General features: G+C 35.0%; 1 protein-coding gene across 1 annotated transcript; it reads right to left on the minus strand.

The window, feature by feature from the left end:
* Window positions 1-4,695: 4,695 nt before the first annotated feature.
* LOC127539012 (ribosomal L1 domain-containing protein 1-like) lies at window positions 4,696-20,168 on the minus strand. Its single transcript, XM_051962944.1, has 9 exons — window positions 20,076-20,168; window positions 19,000-19,139; window positions 14,327-14,465; window positions 10,792-10,940; window positions 10,605-10,706; window positions 9,565-9,658; window positions 9,376-9,477; window positions 8,291-8,479; window positions 4,696-5,793 (listed from the first exon to the last, which is right to left on the minus strand). Exons 1-9 carry the CDS (start codon window positions 20,127-20,129, stop codon window positions 5,572-5,574), a joined length of 1,191 nt encoding a protein of 396 aa, XP_051818904.1. The 5' UTR covers window positions 20,130-20,168; the 3' UTR covers window positions 4,696-5,571.
* Between the last annotated feature and the right edge of the window lie 56 nt (window positions 20,169-20,224).

Raw genomic sequence — 20,224 nt, forward strand, 5'->3', positions numbered from 1 at the left:
ATCTCATACTTATCAGATTGGGTACTATGATAGAAAAGGAAAATGATAAATATTGGAGAAGATGTGGGAATATTTGAAGACTAATGCATTACTGGTAGAGTTGTGATCTGATGCAAGCATTCTGGTTTGCAACTATGTCCTCAGGGCTATAAAACTGCACAACTTTTGATCCAGAAAAAGCACTACTAGGTTTGTATCCAAAAGAAATCATAAAAAAGGGGAAAGGACCCACACATACAAAAATATTTATAGTAGCTTTTTGTGGTGGCAAAGAATTAGAAATAAGTTGTGGCATATGAATGTAATACACTATTATTGTTCTAGAAGAAATGATGAGGAGATGGAATCCAGAAAAAACTAGACCTACATGAACTGATGCTGAATAAAGTGAACAAAACCAGACCACTGTACATTGTAACAGCAATATTATGTGATGATTGGGGTAAGACTTGGTTCTTCTCAGTAATGCTATGATTCAAGAAAATTCCAGAAGACTCGTGCTGAAAAATGCATTTTTCATATCCATATCCAGAGAAAGAATTATGGGGTGTGAATGCAGATCAAAACATACTATTATCATTTTTTAATTTTTGTTTTCCTCATGGTTTTTACCTTTTGGTCTGATTCTTTTTTTATAACATAAGTAATCGATTGTTCATTATGATTCATGAATGATTGTTCATACATAACCTATATCAGATTGCTTATCTTGAGAAGAGGGGAGGGAAGGGAAAAAGGGAAAAAAAATTGGAATCTCAAATCTTAGAAAAAAATAATGTTGCAATACTACTACTTGATATGTATCCCAAAAGACATTTTTTTTAAAAAAGGAAAAGGACCAATATGTATCAAAAATTTTATAGCAGTTCTTTTCTCAGGGAAAAGAATTGGAAAGTGAGGGAATGTCCACGAATTGAGGAATGGCTCAATAAATTGTGGTATGTGGTTGTGATGGAATACCTTTGTTCCAGAAGAAATAAGTAAGTGGAATTCAGAAAAATCTGGATTTACATGAACTGATGCTGAATAAAGTGAACAGAACCAGGAGATCACTGTACAGAATAACAGCAATATTATATGATTGACTGTGATAAACTTGGTTCTTCTCAGTAATACTATGATCCAAGAAAATTCTAAGACTAGTGATGGAAAATGCATCTATCCTCTCCAAAAAACCTGGAAAGTCCTCCATGAGCTCATGCAAAATGAAACATGCTGTATATAAAGCAGTAGCAATGTTGCAGTATGATCAGCTGCAAATAACTGCTATTCTCAGCAATACAATACAAAGATTACTCTGAAGGATTACCCATACTCAGAGAAAGAACTGATTGTGATTGAATGCAGATTAAAGCATACTTTTATAACTATTTTTTAAAGGGTTTTTGAGGGGAGAAATCAATGTTTTCTTTCACAATATGATTTTTAGGGAAATATTTTGCATAATTTTACATGTGTCTTCTCAACGTGGAGGAGGAAGTAGGAAAGGAGGGAGGGAATCTGGAATTCAAAGTTGTGAAAAGCAAATGTTAAAATTCTTTTACATGTAACTGAGAAAAATTAAATATTCAGGTTTTTAAGAAGAAAAAAAATGAATGTTAAAAACTATCTTCATATGTAATTGGAAAAAAGCAAAATACTGTTAAGTGAGGGGAAAAACTAATGAGCAGGATGCTCTCCAAAACATCTTAGACCTACTTATACTGAAGCTTGGTGAAATGAGCAGAACCAGAACACCCCTGTGTATACATAGTAACAGCAGTATTGTATGTTGTTTTACCATGAATAACTTGTTCTCAGTAAATACATGATCCAAGACAATTCTGAAGGATTTATAATGAAAAATGCTGTCCATCTCTAGAGAAAGAATTAGTGGAGACTGAATGCAAATCCAAGATACATTTTCATTTTTATAAGGGTTTTTTAAAAGTCTGTTTTGTTTCATAGCCTGATTTATATGGAAATGTATTTTGTACAACTACACATGTATAGCCTGTCAAATTGCTTGCCTTCTCAATGGGAGAGGGGGGGAAGAGATGGCAGGCAGAGAATTGGGTGAATTTGGTGTTCTTATTCTAGGGACAGGGGTATGTGGATATGGGTTAGGCTTGGTGACTATTTTCCTCATTTCAATCAATTTGATCCTTGGATTTTCTATTTTAGAACAGTTGTCCCATCACTTCTGATCTGCACTGGTGAGGAATCAAACAATAAATATGTATGAAATGTATACCTAGGCCACTACTTCATCCCATGCCTTTTATCCCCCAGGATGGCTTTAAAATTTAGGATACACACTCTACAATTATACAAGGCAGGCTGGAGTAAATGCCAAGCATCAAATGGTACCACTTAGAAAATAATATTGAGTATCCCCTATATGCAAAGGAACAATGGATCAGAACATGGTACAACTGGCCATATCAAGAAATCACCGAGTTCAACTGCCAGCTCTGTCCCTATGTCTATGCATCATAGGAAAGTCCCTTGACTTTCTCATAAAACCTTATGTGCCCATATTGCTTTTGAAGATAGAATACAGGTTTTCTAAGTTTTATTTTTCCCTTCCTTAATGCACTGTAATATTCTTCTCTAAAATGTGATATTCTCTTGTTGGAGTTTCCTGGGGATCTCTGGAGGCAGCCTTCATTTCAATTCAGTAATCACCCCAAATGAAGCCAGGGATTAAAGTCCAAATCCTTTAATTGTCTCTTTCCAAGTCTTATTTCCTTTCCTGTGGGCCTGGTTAGCTTTCTTAGAGGCCCTCTGTAGTCTTGGTTCTGAGAGCTTGAGCTCTGGCTTCTGAATCTCCCCGACTTCCAAGGGTTTTTACTTCAGCCTGCAGCCACCATTTGTCTGGTCTTCCCTAGTTCTCATTCTGGTTGAGCTTGTCCGAGCTTATATCCTCTCTCATCATAGTTGTGAATCTTGGGGAACTATAGTAAGTACTAAGTACATGTACTGAACTTTTTTTTTTTTAAACAGTTTATTTATTTATTAATAACTTTTTATTGATAGAACGCATGCCAGGGTAATTTTTTACAGCATTATCCCTTGCATTCACTTCTGTTCCGCTTTTTCCCCTCCCTCCCTCCACCCCTTCCCCCAGATGGCAAGCAGTCCTTTACATGTTGAATGGGTTGCAGTATATCCTAGATACAATATGTGTGTGCAGAACCAAACAGTTTTCTTGTTGCACAGGGAGAATTGGATTCAGAAGGTATAAATAACCCGGGAAGAAAAAGAAAAATGCAAGCAGTTTATATTCTTTTCCCAGTGTTCTTTCTCTGGGTTGTACTGAACTTTTAAGAGAACTATTAAGCACTGTGCTAAACAACCATTGTCTCTATCAATTCCACTGACTTAGCACCTTGTTTCAAATTCTGGCCCATAACAATGCACGCTGGATTTTATAGCTAGCTCTTTCTTTGGCTTTCGCCTCCTATAATTTTTGGTATTTCCATTGTGATTCTTCCCCAAAATCACCCAGTCTAGCTCAAGCAGCCTTGGCAGTGAGTGAGGGACAGGAAGTAGCACAGACCAGGAAAGTCAAACTATCAACAAAACAATACTTGGCACATAGCAAGGGCTTAACAAATGTTTCTTCCTTCTATTACCGTCATCTATTTTGCTGATCCTACAGATCATGCACTCTCTGACTTGCAAGAGAAACCTCATATACACTGGCCTATTAGAATGCAAGCTTCTTAAAAGCAGAGACTGTTTTTATACTTTTACAATTTTGTATGGTGCTTTTTTCAATTTTTCCATCTCTAAATCTATTTTCCTATTTAGAAATGCTACCATATTATGATTAGTTGAAGGAACTGGATTTCAGGGTAGAACATTTTAGAACAGATTTTAGAACAGAACAAACTCTTTGACAGAAGGGATGTTTTTTGCACTTCTCTGTACTCTAACGACCTCTTGCCCTGCCACCTAGCAGTTAGGCCTATAAAAATAATAATGCTAACACTAACTTATAAGTTATATATAATTTATAACCCTAAGAGAACTTGGAAATCAAAATTCAAAAAATGTTTAAATTGCTTTTATATGTAATTAGAAAAAATATTAAATAAAACAAACAAAATGTACCTAACATTTATGCTTATTATGTGCCAGACACTGTACGAGGCACTTTGTAACTATCCAAGAAGAAAACTGAGAAAACAGAAGCAGTAACTTGCCCAATGTCACACAGCTACTAGGCATGTCCAAGGTTTTATCGCTCCACTGTGCCTGTTGTAGAGCTTAAATTGACCTTAATGGAAGGGAAGAACCAGGTGCACTGATCATAGATATAAATCTGGGATATCTGGGACCACATAATCCAACTCTATTTTGCAAGTGAAGCCCAGAGTGATTAAGCGCCCAATGTCACACAGGTTTGACATGACATGAACTCAGGTTTTGATTTCAGACCCAATAGTCTTTCCCCTTTTGACATGTATTAAAATGAGAGCAGATTTCAGTTAATGAAAGGAAAATTTTACAGATTAGGTTGCTCACAAGCAATCAGTAAATTATTAGCATTAATAAAGGGGAAGGTGCCAAAGATTAGGTAGAATACTTGGTATGATGCTTCTATGGCAAAAGAAAGAGTTAATCCATTCTACATTCTTAAAATATGATTAAAAATCCCATTGTTTACTAAAAAACTATAGCAGGAAACAATACCCAAATGCCACTCAAAACTTTTTCAATCATGTTTATTTAGAAGAAAATTGAAGACAAAAAAGCAAATCAGAAGCATATTATATTGACTAGATATATTGCCATAACCACAATTGTCTAAACTTTACGATGGTTCTTTCATTTCTATAAAAATTTTGTTATTTTTGTTACTAGATTTTAAACTATGCCTAATTGAAAAATCTGTTCCTGGGTTGCAATTCTTCAAAATAACTTATTAATAACTAGGATTGTCAAACTAAAATAAAAGGCAGAAAATTGAAACGAATGCACATAATTTTTTTTACTGTCTTTGGTTTCAATCAAAACCAATGAAAATTCCAAGAATACAAATGTAACAAATATTTATTGTTTTTAAAAAACTATTTTCAGTCATTTTATCTAGTCTATCCTGAAAATTCTAATTCCACATCTAACCCACTTTTGAGGTTGGGACCTTTTGGATGTAAGAAAGGAATGAGGGATAGGAGAAGGAAAAATCTTATAGAAGCAAATAGCATTCTCTGGCCTTCACTAACTTTGTATAAATTAACTTCTTGCCTTCAGGAATATTAGACTTAAAACAGTCTATCATAGTAAACAAATGCATTACATCTGAGAAGAAACAGTTTAAGTCATAAGGCTTAAGCTAATATTTCCAAGAAAATGAATAGACCAGACACATTTTAAATACATGAGGAAGACTTGCTCAGGAACAAATGCAATAGCATATTAAGGAACTCAATCATAGCTATGACAATGAAATATTAAATTTTTTATATGAATTAGAAAAAAAAGTAAAAATAAATTTTATTTTAAAGTCATTCAGTTTTCCCTACTTTATTTTGAGTAATAAATGAAGTCTTAGTTTCTTGAGTCTATTCCAGGACATAGGCTTTAAAGAGGAGTTACTTTTTTTCTCAAGTTCTTTGAGGGCTGGATCCTTGGCTTCTTACATTTGTCACTAGCTGGAGTCTTCTTCAAAGTTGTGGAAACTTTGTTCATTTGTTTTGGCATCTCCAGAGCATTGGAGGCCTTTCTCTTTTTACCAGGAGTTTTTACTTGTGGTATTTCAGCACCGAGGTCTTCTCCTATAGAATCTTTTATCTGGGTTGCTTTCTGAAGGTGAAAAAGAAAAGACCATCTAATTAAGCCTATGCAATCAACATATAGTTGCCATTGCTCAATGACACATTATGATTTCCAGCACATAAAACTCAGATTTTTTTTTTTAATTTTAAATTTTTATTTAATAATTACTTTATATTGACAGAATCCATGCCAGGGTAATTTTTTTTACAACATTATCCCTTGCACTCATTTCTGTTCCGATTTTTCCCCTCCCTCCCTCCACCCCCCTCCCCTAGATGGCAAGCAGTCCTATATATGTTGGATATGTTGCAGTATATCCTAGATACAATATATGTGTGCAGAACCGAACAGTTCTCTTGTTGCACAGGGAGAATTGGATTCAGAAGGTATAAATAAGCCGGGAAGAAAAACTAAAATGCAGATAGTTCACATTCGTTTCCCAGTGTTCTTTCTTTGGGTGTAGCTGCTTCTGTCCATCATTTATCAATTGAAACTCAGGTCTCTTTGTCAAAGAAATCCACTTCCATCAAAATATGTCCTCATACAATATCGTTGTCGAAGTGTATAATGATCTCCTAGTTCTGCTCATTTCACTTAGCATCAGTTCATGTAAGTCTCGCCAGTCCTCTCTGTATTCATCCTGCTGGTCATTTCTTACAGAACAATAATATTCCATAACATTCATATACCACAATTTACCCAGCCATTCTCCAATTGATGGGCATCCATTCATTTTCCAGTTTCTAGCCACTATAAATAGGGCTGCTACAAACATTTTGGCACATACAGGTCCCTTTCCCTTCTTTAGTATTTCTTTGGGATATAAGCCCAGTAGAAACACTGCTGGATCAAAGGGTATGCACAATTTGATAACTTTTTGGGCATAATTCCAGATTGCTCTCCAGAATGGTTGGATTCATTCACAACTCCACCAACAATGCATCAGTGTCCCAGTTTTCCCGCATCCCCTCCAACATTCATCATTATTTTTTCCTGTCATCTTAGCCAATCTGACAGGTGTGTAGTGGTATCTCAGAGTTGTCTTAATTTGCATTTCTCTGATCAATAATGATTTGGAACACTCTTTTGTATGGGTGGTAATAGTTTCAATTTCATCCTCTGAAAATTGTCTGTTCATATCCTTTGACCATTTATCAATTGGAGAATGGCTTGATTTCTTATAAATTTGAGTCAGTTCTCTATATATTTTGGAAATGAGGCCTTTATCAGTACCTTTAACTGTGAAGATGTTTTCCCAGTTTGTTGCTTCCCTTCTAATCTTGTTTGCATTAGTTTTGTTTGTACAAAGGCTTTTTAATTTGAAGTAATCAAAATTTTCTATTTTGTGATCAGTAATGGTCTCTAGTTCATCTTTGGTCACAAATTTCTTTCTCCTCCACAAGTCTGAGAGATAAACTATCCTGTGTTCCTCTAATTTATTTATAATCTCGTTCTTTATGCCTAGGTCATGGACCCATTTTGATCTTATCTTGGTATATGGTGTTAAGTGTGGGTCCATCATAAAACTCAGATTTATTCGGGATAGTTTTTCTCCCTATTCCCATAATTAGGTAACAAAAGATATCTTGTCTCCTCCAAGCACAGATTGCCCTCTCATTTACTACAGGAAGCAGAAACAGGGTCATACTAGACAAGATTTAGACATAAATTTTGACTCTACACTGGTGTCTCACTTTCCTCAATCTTAAAAATGAATCTCCCCACATATAAATGTTTAAATTATAAGTAAATTATGTAATTGAATTATGATCATGTGAATTAAAATTATAAAGCACCTGAAGAAAGAGCCAATTCAAGGCTTTAGTCTCTTTCAATTAGCCCACCTGAAACCTAAGGCAGGAGAAAAGAAAGTTATTTAAAATGAAACAGAACTGTAACAAAGGAGACCAAGGAACCTATAATCTATAGCATAATTTGATCTTAATCAGGATTAAGCCTAAATTCTATAGCTTCAGAAGTGCTAGAAGGTAGACTATATCATTTTTGGAAATGGTACTTGAAAGTCTCATGATTTCACTACTGATAATAAAAGCTTCAAATTATGGTTATTGATTCATAGAATTATAATACAGAAATATGAATTCATGACCACTGAAAACTTTTTTCGCCACAGCAAAACAAACAAACAAACAAAAAACCTAGAATATTTTCCCATATATGTATTTCATAAACTAAAGTCCTAAATGTCAAAACCTAAAACAAAATAAGGCAATCTTTTCAATGCCTGGGCCTTTCTTATCAAAGTAATTTTTTTTACTTTAAAATCTTATATAGAAAGATTTCTTTCAAAAAAGGATGCCATATATTGGATTTAACATGTATTTCAAAATATTTAACATGTATTGGACTACCTGCCAGCTAGGGGAGGGAGTGGGGGGAAAGAAGGGAAAATTTGGAACAGAAGGTTTTGCAAGGGTCAATATTAGAAAAATAACCCATGCATATGCTTTGTAAATAATTTTTTTAAAAGTATGTATGCATATTTTTTAAGTAACAAAATTACCTTCGGGCGCTTTTGAGATGTTGCTTGGACTGGAACTAGCTGTGGAATTTCCTCCTCCGAATCAGAATCTGCTTTGCCCTCCTTTTCCACCTCTAGTTCATGACCTTCTGAAGCATTTTCAACCTTATTTTCAACCTTCACTGCAGTCTGGGCAGGCTTGATGGTCACTTTTTTGCTTTGCTTTTGCTTCTACCAGTCAGTAAAAATCAGCAAAATTTTAGTTTTGAACTACCATTTCCTCAAAACCCAGTGAACCTCCCAGTCTAATGTGGTCTTTAAGTAGCTATCAACTTCAACCAATCCACAGTATGCCAATCAAAATGTGCCATGATAGTATGCCATTTCAAAATTCATCTGATTCAAAAGTGTCAATCTTGAAATCTTTAATGCAAAGACTTTTGGGTGCTACCTGTAATGGTAACTATATTTGAGTCAACAGTTTATGAATTTTACAGAGACTATTTCCAAACCTTACCCATTAATTTCAACCTCATTCCCCCCCATCAGAAACAACAAAACAAATTATTTTTTTGTATTTCTCTGTGAAAACAATGATGAGCTCATGGAATAATACAATAATAATATAATTCAGATGTCTATCACTTTCTTTACCACATCATGGTCAAAAATTCAAATTAACAGATTTTAAAGTTAAGAAAATCCATCCTGGGTAGGTCAGTGACCTGATATGTGTCCAGTGAGAGTCAGAGTTTGAGCTTAGTAAGGTTTCTTCTGGTACCAGAATAGATGTTCACCCCAGGGTGGCTTAGCTTGGGGTTAAAAATAAAAAAAAGATGAAGGGGCTCTGACAAACCACAAAATGGAAAGCTATTATTTCCTCAAAATCTAATGACATTACTACTCTACTGTGGTCTTTAAGTAGCTATCAATGTCCAAAGTCAACTGATCCTAATAAGAAAAACAAATAACTCAGATTATGGGTAGCATGAATACAAAAGTATCTTAAAACAATGCCAAAACCTTCAATGAAAACTCTAAACTTCATTAGCAGGGATGTATTGGTTGCTTCTACTAGTAGTTTTAAACCATCTATATCTAAGGTGAACTCTCAATTGATTACTTACCTTACGTTTTTGAGAACCCAAATAGGAAACAAATGAAGAAAAGATTGGAAGGGAAGGAGATTTTTCTGTTTTCAGGTGTAACATTTTTACACTCTCCCACTTCTGTAAATAAGGAAAAATACAAAATAGTATGGCATTCAAAAATAGACTTTTAACACAGTAAGAATTGGCACAAGCAAAGCACAATACCTCTGGCAACTTTTCTGAAAGCACATCCACCACAGCAATAACATTTTCCACTAGGTGATCTATAGACATTCCTGTGTGACCCACACGTGCAGTACTGAAATTAAAGAAATATTAGTTATGCACAAAAATGAAAACTGCCCCCCTTTTAATAAAAAGGAGAAACTACTAGGTAGTGAAAACAAGAACTAAATATAATGGTGTATGATTTACTTCAGACAGAATATAACATAAAGATGATTTCTTCATGGATAGAATATGAAGACGAAATGTTCAGCATTCTTCATAAAATTGTTCATTAATATTAAATTGACTTACAATGTCTTGACCAGTTAACATATTTAACTATTTTCCCAATTTTTAATTAGTTTTTTGTCAAGTGAATGTATGCTATCTGCACAACACATGTTTTCTTGTTCTAGAGAAATGAGAAACAACAACAACAAAAAGAAATTTCACTATAAAAAGCTAACAGTGACAGGATAGGAGGAACTTCTAGCTACAATGGAGTGGGGACCCTACTCTCCTCACAGTTCCCGGGCAGAAAAGAGTGCTTGTTGTCACTCACAGATCAGAACACAGGCCAGGACAGAAGGAAACACATTTCTTTTTATATCTTTTCATAATGGAAGAACTGAAAACTTATGAGTCACTAGAAAGATCTATGAAAAAAAATCCCTGAAAGCTTGAGACATTATACCTCTGTCCTGAAAATAGAACCCTATTTTAACAAAGAATTATAAATAATAAACGAACAAAATGAACAAAAAACTAAAAAAGATTCTGACCACAGAAAGTTACTATTGTGACAGAAAAGGTCAAAACACACATTCAGAAGATGATAACAAAGTCTTGGAGTAGATGTTCTAAAGTGCTTTCCTACTATTCATCTAAGACTTCTACGAATTATAGGTGCAATTTAAGTGGAAAACAACTCGAAGGAATAGATCCTATTGTCAATGTGGAGAAATAATTCAATCTACAAAATATCCTTAAAACATTCACAAGATTTTTTCAAGCTAAAAAAACACACTGCTACTTACTTGCAACAACCATGATTACTAACACTTAATGAAGTTCCTTGGATAATTCTATCGATATGTTCTGACAAATTCCGGGTAGTGAGGTCTACTGATAAAGGTACCCTACAAAGAAAACAAAAGCAAACCACCATCATTTCATTTGAAGGCAAGCAATAATTTAACAGATAAGTAAAGAAAAGCAATTTACCTCTTTCTACGATAGAACTGCTTTCCTATGTGTGAAGGTAAAAGTCGTCTAATTCTTTCATCGGCAAGGAAAAGGTCAAAACTGCTTAAAAGACGCCGTTTAGCTTCATATGGTTTATATTCATGTTTTAATCTAGCATAAGGGATGACCTAGGAAATATGAAAAATTAAATTATGCATCACTGAGATATGTCATTGAGAACTAGAAATGTTTATGTATTTTGAAAAGCTGCATTAGCTGTGGGTCAAGACGGCAGAGTAAAGACAAGGGCTCACCTGAGCTCTCACAAATTCTCTTCCAAATAACTTTAAAAGAATGCCTCAAAGCAAATTCTTGCTAGCAAAGCTAACACAAGAACAAGCTGAAATAATTTTCTAGCTCAAGACAACTTAAAATAGGGCCACAGTTCCAGTGTATGTTGCTGCCAGGCAAGCAAGCAAGAGGTAAGAAAGCTTAACACCTCAGCCCACAGATTATAAGGGGTCTGACAACTGATAAGATGATTACAGGGGACCCTTGTCTGGCGCTTAGTACAGGACATAATTCCATCACTAATATTGACAAGGCAAATTAAAATTGAGGTACCACACCTCAGATCTATCAGATTGGCTAATATAATAGAAAAGGGACATGATAAATATTGCAAAGGATATGGTAAAATTGGGAAATTAAGGCACTGCTGATAAAGAGTTGTGAACTAATTCCATTCAATCTCCATTGTGAAGAGTAATTTGGAATTATTACCCAAAGTGCTTAAAAAAATACTGTTTTATATATATATCCTTTGACCCAGCAGTGCCACTATTGGGTATGTATCCCAAAAAGATTATAAAAAAGGGGAAAGAATTCACATATGCAAAAAGTTTCTAGCAGCATTACAGAGGTAAGGAATTGGAAAATGAGTGGATGCCCACTAAATGAGGAATGACTAAATAAGTTGTGGTATTTGAATATAACGGAATACTACTGTTCTCTAAGAGCAATAGTATATGTTCTATAGGAGGATGAGCAGGCTGATTTCAGAAAAGCCTGGACTTCCATGAAATTAAAATAACTTTGAGGTTTCTCTCATACCTCTCAAATTGATAGTAACAGGAAAAGATAATGGTAAATGTGGAAGAGGATATTGGAAAAGTAGGATACTAATGCGTTCTTGGTGGAGTCATGAAATGATTCTGAAGAGCAATTTGGAACTATGCCCAAAGGGCCATAAAACTGTACATACCCTTTGATCCAGCAGTGCCACTATTAGGGTCTGTATCCCAAAGAAATACTAAAGGAGGGAAGAGATCTACATGTACAAAAATGTTTATAGCAACAATTTTTGTAGAGACAAGGAACTGGAAATTGAGTCAATGTCCATCAACTGGGGAATGGTTGAATAAATTAAGGTATATGATGTAATGGAATATTATTGTTCTGTAAGAAATGATGAGCAGTAAAAAGCTATCAAATTGTGCGTACCCTTTCACCCGGTAGTGTTTCTACTGGGATTACATTCCAAAGATATCTTAAAGGAGGGAAAAGGACCCATATGTGTTTGTGGTAGCTCTTTTTGTAGTGGCTAGAAACTGGAAATTGAATATATGCCTATCAATTGGGCTAATGGCTTAATAAATTATGGTACATGAATGCTATGGAATACTATTGTTCTGTAAGAAATGACCAGAAGAATGATTTCAGAGAGGCTTGGAGAGGCCTATAATATGAACTGATGCTAAGTGAAATGAGCAGAACTAGGAGATCATCATACACGGCAACACCAAGGCTATATGACAATCAATTCTGATATACATGGCTCTCTTCAACAATGAGAGGATTCAAACCAGTTTCTCTTGTTCAGTGACTGAGAGAGCCATCTACACCCAAAGAAGAACTGTGGGAACAGTGTGTGAAACACAACTTAGCATTCTCACTCTCTTTTATTTGCTTGCATTTTGGGTTTTTTTTCAGTTTTTCTTTTTCTTCCTTCTCGATCCAATTTTTTCTTGTGTAGCAAGATAACTGCATAAATATGTATATACACGTTAGATTTAACATGTATTTCAACATATTTAACATGTATTAGACTACCTGGCCAGCTAGGGAAGAAGGTGAGGGGAAGGTGGGGAAAATTTGGAACAAAAGATTTTGCAAGGGTCAATGTTGGAAAAATTACCCATGCATATGCTTTGTAAGTAAATAAACTAATTAATTAAAGGAGAAAAAAGACATGATGAGCAAGCTGAGAAAGTCTTACATGAACTGATGCTGAATGAAGGGAGCAGAACCAGAACAATGTAACACAATAACATGGAGATTGTGTGATCTATGATAGACATAACTTCTCAGTAATAGAGGCCTAAGACAGGACCAATAGATTTGAGATAGAAAATGCCATCCACAATCATGGAATTATGCCGACTGAAAGTGGATGGAAGCATACTATTTTCATCATTTTGGGGGAGTTGTTTGCTTGCTTTTTCTTTCTCATGGGCTTTTCCCTTTTGATTTGATTTTTCTTGCTCAACATGACTAACACGGAAATATATCTACAATTATATGTACAATTTAGACTGCAAGCAAGGAGGTAAGAGGGAGAAAAAAATTTGGAACTCAAAAATCTTACAAAAACGAATGCTAAAAATCATATCTATAAAACTGACAAAGTAAAATACTATTGAGAGAAAAAATCTTATATGAACTGATGCAAAGTCAAGCAAGCAGAACAGTGTATACAATAATGTACAATGATCAACAATGAATGACTTAGCTATTCTCAGTAATACAACAATCCAAGATAATTCTGAAGGACTTATGATAGAAAATACAATACCATCAGAGGAAGAACTGATGAAGTCTGAATGTAGTTTTTTTAAACTTTATTTTTATTTTTTCTTGATCTGTGTTTTCTTTTACCATCTGAATACTGTGGAAATTTGTTTTGCATGACAACATGTGTTTAACCCGTAGTAAATTGCCTGCCTTCTCAATAATGGCCAAGCAAGGGAAGAATGGAGGCAATTTAGAACTCAAAATTGGAAAAAAACAAAAAATTATGCTACTAGTAAAAATAAATTTAAAAGAAAAACTATTTCAATAAATATGCTTCATAAGTCAGGAGGACCTGAGTTCAAATCTGGCCTTAAACACTTAATACTTTCTAGCTGTTTGACCCTGGGCAAGTCACTTAATCTCAACTGCCTCACCAAAAAATAAACAAACAAACCTCATAGTTTAAGAAGCCAAAACCAAAGTAAAGAAGAAGCACTCAAATAACTAAGGTATAAATATAAATTATGTAACACTAATTTTTCTAATTTGTGAATTTCCCCAAAAAACAGTTCCTGGTTTATGGAAGTAGAATTACGTTATTTATACTTCATAATTGTTCAAAAGAATGTACCTAAAAAAAGGAACCAAAAATTTAAAAAATTATTATCACTTCAACTACATTACAAACTTTTTCAGAGCGATCAAGAAGTTTTTTTCTCATCTGCACATACTCAAAAATTCCTACTTCTGAAGTCCTTAGGAACCATTAACTTTGCCTTACCTCAGTAATGCTTGTGATCCCCTTCTTTTTCAAAAGCTGCTTATAGAAATTTTCTGTCTGTTCTGAAGTTAAATTGGATTCATCCTTCGTAAATAAACAAACATCTTTTGTATTAGGTCTAATACCATGTGGCAAAGGTCTGTAAAAATAAAAGAGCCCTGGTAAAGTCCAAGCAGCTAGTCAATAAGTAAGCCACGTGCTAAACCTTTATGTCTAAAAGAATGCAATATGAAATTGATAGTTATTTTTTATTGAAGAAAGATTTTCATTTGAAAGATATCTTACTAAGCAGTTTGTGAGATATTTCACTATGCAAATACTGATAATAACTCATTTTTTATACACACACACCCATACACTCCCCCTCCCCCCCCCCCCCCCACACATTTCTTATTGAAATAGGAAAGGAGAATTCAAGAATAATGTAACAAAGTGATACCAACAAGTTTGGGAATAAATAAAGCATGCAATCAAACACATTTAAAATTCACATAATTCTAAAATATAGCTTAAAGTGATGCTTCTTCAAAAAAATTTTTTTTGGTCATGAATTATTTTGGTAATTGGTTAGAAAAGTTTAAAACAAGTTCAGATAATTGACACATTAATATAGTGTTGGTGGAATTGCGAATTGATCTAAACATTTTGGAGAGCAATTTGGAATTATGTCCAAAGAGTACTAGGTCTAGATCTCAAAGGAATCAAAGAAATGGCGCACCATGCACAAAATATTTATAGCAGCTCTTTTTGTGGTGGCAAAGAACTATAAATTGAGACAATGTCCATTAGCTGGAGAATGGCTGAACAAGTGTGATATTATAAATGTGATGGACTACTATTGGGCCATAAGAAAGGATGAGCAGGATAATTTCAGAAAAATGTGGAAGACTTAAATGAATGGATATAAAGTAAATTGAGCAGAACAAGGAAAATATTGTATACAGTAATAAAACTGTATATGACAGTCTCAGCTATGCAATGATACAATAAAATTCTGAAGAACTGAAGAGTCAGAATTCAGAATTTATCATACCTTTTAAAGTCTGTATTTTATAGCAACAAGGCTAATATGGAAAAATGTTTTGCATGACTAAACATATGATTTACATCAAAAGGCATGACTTGTCAAGGAGCTTTTGGAAAAGGGAAGAAGAGAATTAGGAATTCAACAATTACAAAAAATAAATGTTAAAACTTTTTACATGAAATTGAGAAAAAATAAAATAAAAACATTCTTAAAAAAAAAAACACACACACACACACAACCTTCACAGGGTCCAAGTTAATAACTCTTGACTTACAGTGACCAGACATTATTTTTTTCAGAATTAATGATTTGAATTGGGTATGTGCTTAGAAAGGCCTAAGAAAAATCTTAGTTGGAAAAAGGTAGTCCCCAATAGAGATGTGATTTCTCAAGATTAGGGGAAAAAAAATCTAATCACTTTAAATTAAGGTGATGGAAGTATCCTGAGATTAATATGAGTTTTTTATGAGTTAACTGGATATAGAGTATATCTGTTTGCTGTAAGGAGCAAATCAAGAGCAGGCAGTGTGAGCCACAGTCTTACTCATTCCCAGATGCCTTTCCTGGTGTTCAATGGCTAACCCTCACTGAACTGTGTACCCCAAACTGACTTAAACCAGGTTTGAGGTCAACTATTCCTGCAAAACACCCTGCTTCTTTATCTACCTGTTTCTAGGGAAGATTGTCTATTCTTTTCCCAAACATCTTCCTGAACCTTCCCTTTGTGGTTTTCAAGCATAAATCTTCCCTGCTTCTGGGCTGTCAGCTTTTTGGGGCTTTATACTGCAGTGGTCTCAGCACTAGTGTCTCATTTTCCTCCTAATAAAATCATTTGCTTTTAACTTAGCTTGGATTTCTCTTCGTTTTGAAGGGCAGATGGATGGGCTTAACCCAGTTGACAAACTGATTGTCAAAAGTAGAATGTATCCTGGTGAGGGGCTTCTTCAGGACCCTTGAGGAAGTAATCTAGACACGTTTATACTAACTCTGACCTTCTGATATGCAGCCTGTCATCTCGATCTTGGTAGTTCAATAGGGCCTCTTTAACAATGAAATCATAAAGCTATTTATTTATTTATTTATTCGTTCGTTCATTCATTCATTTATTTATTTATCGTGAAGATAAAGCAGGCAGCCACAACTCCATGCTGCAAGGGGTAGGGTGGGCCAAAGGATGGCCAGAATGGTTTTTACTGTGATATGAAATTTTCTTTCTATTCACTGCTGCTTCCAGATGAAATTGGGTATAAGCCAATAAAACTTGAATTATGCTCAACTTGATTACTTAATATATCAATCCCATTGGATTTCAGAACAAGCATTACAGCAGAACTATTATAAAGAAGATCAAAACAAAGAGGTGGCTTAAAGAGAAGAGAGAAGATTCAGTGTTAGATATGTTGATTCTGAAATGCCTAAAAAACCAATTCAGATGTTCGAAAGAGAGTTGGGGACACAGAACTGGCATTTAGGAGACTACATCTGAGAATCATCTGTATAAAGAGGATACCTGAACTCGAGGAAGCTGATGGTGCGTATATTTCCACCAATATTTAAACACATGGAAATTATGTTTAAAAGACTTGCACAATATATGTGCAACATATTAAACAATATAATTAGATTACACATTAGACAGCATTAGACAGATACATATATTAAACCTATAACAGATTGCTTGCTGTCTGGGGGTAAGTAAAGAGGGAAAAAATTTTAGGACACAAAGTTTTACAAAAATGAACACTATTTTAAAAAATGGTAGACTGACTATCTAAAACTATATTATAAAGCAGCAGTCACCAAAACCATTTGGTACTGGCTAAGAAATAGATTAGCTGATCAGTGGAATAGGTTAGGTTCACAAGACAAAATAGTCAACGACAGCAATCTAGTGTTTGACAAACCCAAAGATCCTAACTTTTGGGATAAGAATTCATTATCTGAAAAAACTGCTCTGAAAACTGGAAATTAGTATGGCAGAAATTAGGCATGGACCTACACTTAACACCATATACCAAGAGAAGATCAAAATGGGTCCCTGATTTAGGCATAAAGAGCAAGATCATAAATAAATTAGAGGAACATAGGATAGTTTACCTCTCAGACTTGTGGAGGAGGAAGACATTTGTGACAAAGATGAACTAGAGATCATTATTGATCACAAAATAGAAAATTTTGATTATATCAAATTAAAAAGCCTTTGTACAAACAAAACTAATGCAAACAAGATTAGAAGGGAAGCAATAAACTGGGAAAACATCTTCACAGTTAAAGGTTCTGATAAAGGCCTCATTTCCAAAATATAGAGAGAATTAACTCTAATTTATAAGAAATCAAGTCATTTTCCAATTGATAAATAGTCAAAGGATATGAACACACAACTTTCAGATGGTGAAATTGAAACTATTTCCATTCATATGAAAGAGTATTCCAAATCCCTATTCATCAGAGAAATGCAAATTAAGACAACTCTGAGATATCACTACACACCTGTCAGATTGGCTAAGATGACAAGAAAAAATAATGATGAATGTTGGAGGGGATGCGGGAAAACTGGGACACCAATGCATTGTTGGTGGAGTTGTGAACAAATCCAACCATTCTGGAGAACAATCTGGAATTATGCCCAAAAAGTTATCAAACTGTGCATACCCTTTGATCCAGCAATGGGCTTAGACCCCAAAGAGATACTAAAGAAAGGAAAGGGACCTGTATGTTCCAAAATGTTTGTGGCAGCTCTGTTTGTAGTGGCTAGAAACTGGAAAATGAATGGATGCCCATCAATTGGACAATGGCTGGGTAAATTGTGGTATATGAATGTTATGGAATATTACTGTTCGGTAAGAAATGACCAGCAGGATGAATACAGAGAGACTTGGAGAGACTAACATGAACTGATGCTAAGTGAAATGAGCAGAACCAGAAGATCATTATATACCTCAACAATGATACTGTATGAGGATGTATTCTGATGGAAATGGATTTCTTTGACAAAGAGAGGCTCTAACTCAGTTTCAATTGATTAATGAGGGACAGAAGCAGCTACACCCAAAGAAAGAACACTGGGAAATGAATGTAAACTGTTTGCATTTTTGTTTTTCTTCCCAGGATTTTATCTTCTGAATCCAATTCTTCCTGTGCAACAAGAGAACTTCTGTTCGGTTCTGCACACATATACTGTATCTAGGATATACTGTGACATATTTAACATGTATAGGACTGCTTGCCATCCTGGGGGAAAGAGGGGAAAAATCGGAACAGAAGTGAGTGCAAAGGATAACGTTGTAAAAAATTACCCAGGCATGGGTTCTGTCAATAAAAAGTTATAATTATTTAAAAAAAAAAAAAAAGGTAGACTGAAAGGTTAAAATAAAGCTAACTGACTTGTAAAGTTCTGGTTCTGCCAAGAGTAATCTTGAATCAGTAAATTTCTCTGTCTTAAAGTTTCCTCTTCTAGATAGGAAGGATATAAGTAACAAATAAGATAATGTAAAGATAGCCCTCTGTTAACAATAAAACATTATAAAGCACAAGGGTAACCTATTATTACTGAAACTGTCAAGTAATAGTAATAAAAAGCACTTGCTAAAAAGACAAAGAAACAAAGCATTTAAAATAAATAGCAAAACACTTCAGAAGAACTTACATTTTGATTTCTTTTCCATTTGGGGGAATTTTCCATAATGTTACCATTAAAAACACATTCTCATTCTCATTCAAAAGCAATGTGTTAGCATTTTGTTTCTTTTTTTTATATTCCCACAAAGTTTGCGTTGCCTTTTTAATCTGCAAAGATACAAAAATGTTTAAATTTAAATTTGGTTGTTATACAATTCAGCTCCAATTTAATTCTCCCTACCCCCAACAGATGCTTTATTTTTGCCGATCAAGTCCTACACTTTAACATTTATAATATAATCTCAGATCTAACAAAAAACTTAAAACCATTTAATTCAGTTCAATTAATATTAAGTACTTACTCTGTGCCTCAAATGCATCTAAGCATTTGGGAAATGCTTCTTAATTATCACAACTACAATTCATTCTTACCTTCTCATGTGAACAGTTTTTGTTCATAAATCCATAAATTATAGACTGTACTTATTCACAAGGACTGGACAACTCTCAACAGAAGAGTTGCTGAATGCGCCTCACAATAGTAACTGCCCCACTCCCACATTCCAAAGCAATAAGCTAGTAACTAAAAAATAACATCAACAAGCTCAACCTGGCAAGCACTCTATGGGGCAGAGGTGCAAAGATGAAAAATGATATAGTACCGACAAGTTTTGCAAACAAGCTAGTATGAAATAGAATTCAGAAAAGGCAAAGATTTAAAAAAAAAAAAAAAAAAAAAAGATGATCTCAGGAGAATGCATGAGAAGGGGTTATGGGGATGCACGGTTCTTAGGTGTTAGGAAGAATGGCATGGGAATGCACTTCAGGTCTGGAAGGCCTTTGCCACTGCAGAACTCTTAAGGCCGCGTGCCCTGGACACGGGAGTCCTCTTCATCACGCTAGCCAACAAAGAAACGGGAGCGTGGCAGTCTAGAAAAGGGGGAGCCTTCAGAGCAGTGCAAGGCTCCCTAAGTCCCGGATATCGGGTCCAGGTCGGCCATGCTTTGCCCTTCAGCTCCACTTTAACCCGGCGGCTGCGGCCTATGCTGGGCCCAACCGCGGCCCCAGAAGCACATATGCCCTACATTCCTCGACCAGTCCTACCTGCTCTTTCGAGACAAGATGAGAGGGTTCCTTCACATCAGCCAGAGCACCCATTTTCCGGAGCAGCACGTGCTTGAAACTAACACCAGGGAAGAGAACCCAAAGAACACTACATGAGGACCACGACGCGCAGGCGCAATTCCCAGTTT

This window comes from Antechinus flavipes, chromosome 1 (assembly GCF_016432865.1).
Source record: "Antechinus flavipes isolate AdamAnt ecotype Samford, QLD, Australia chromosome 1, AdamAnt_v2, whole genome shotgun sequence".
Lineage (NCBI taxonomy): Eukaryota > Metazoa > Chordata > Mammalia > Dasyuromorphia > Dasyuridae > Antechinus > Antechinus flavipes.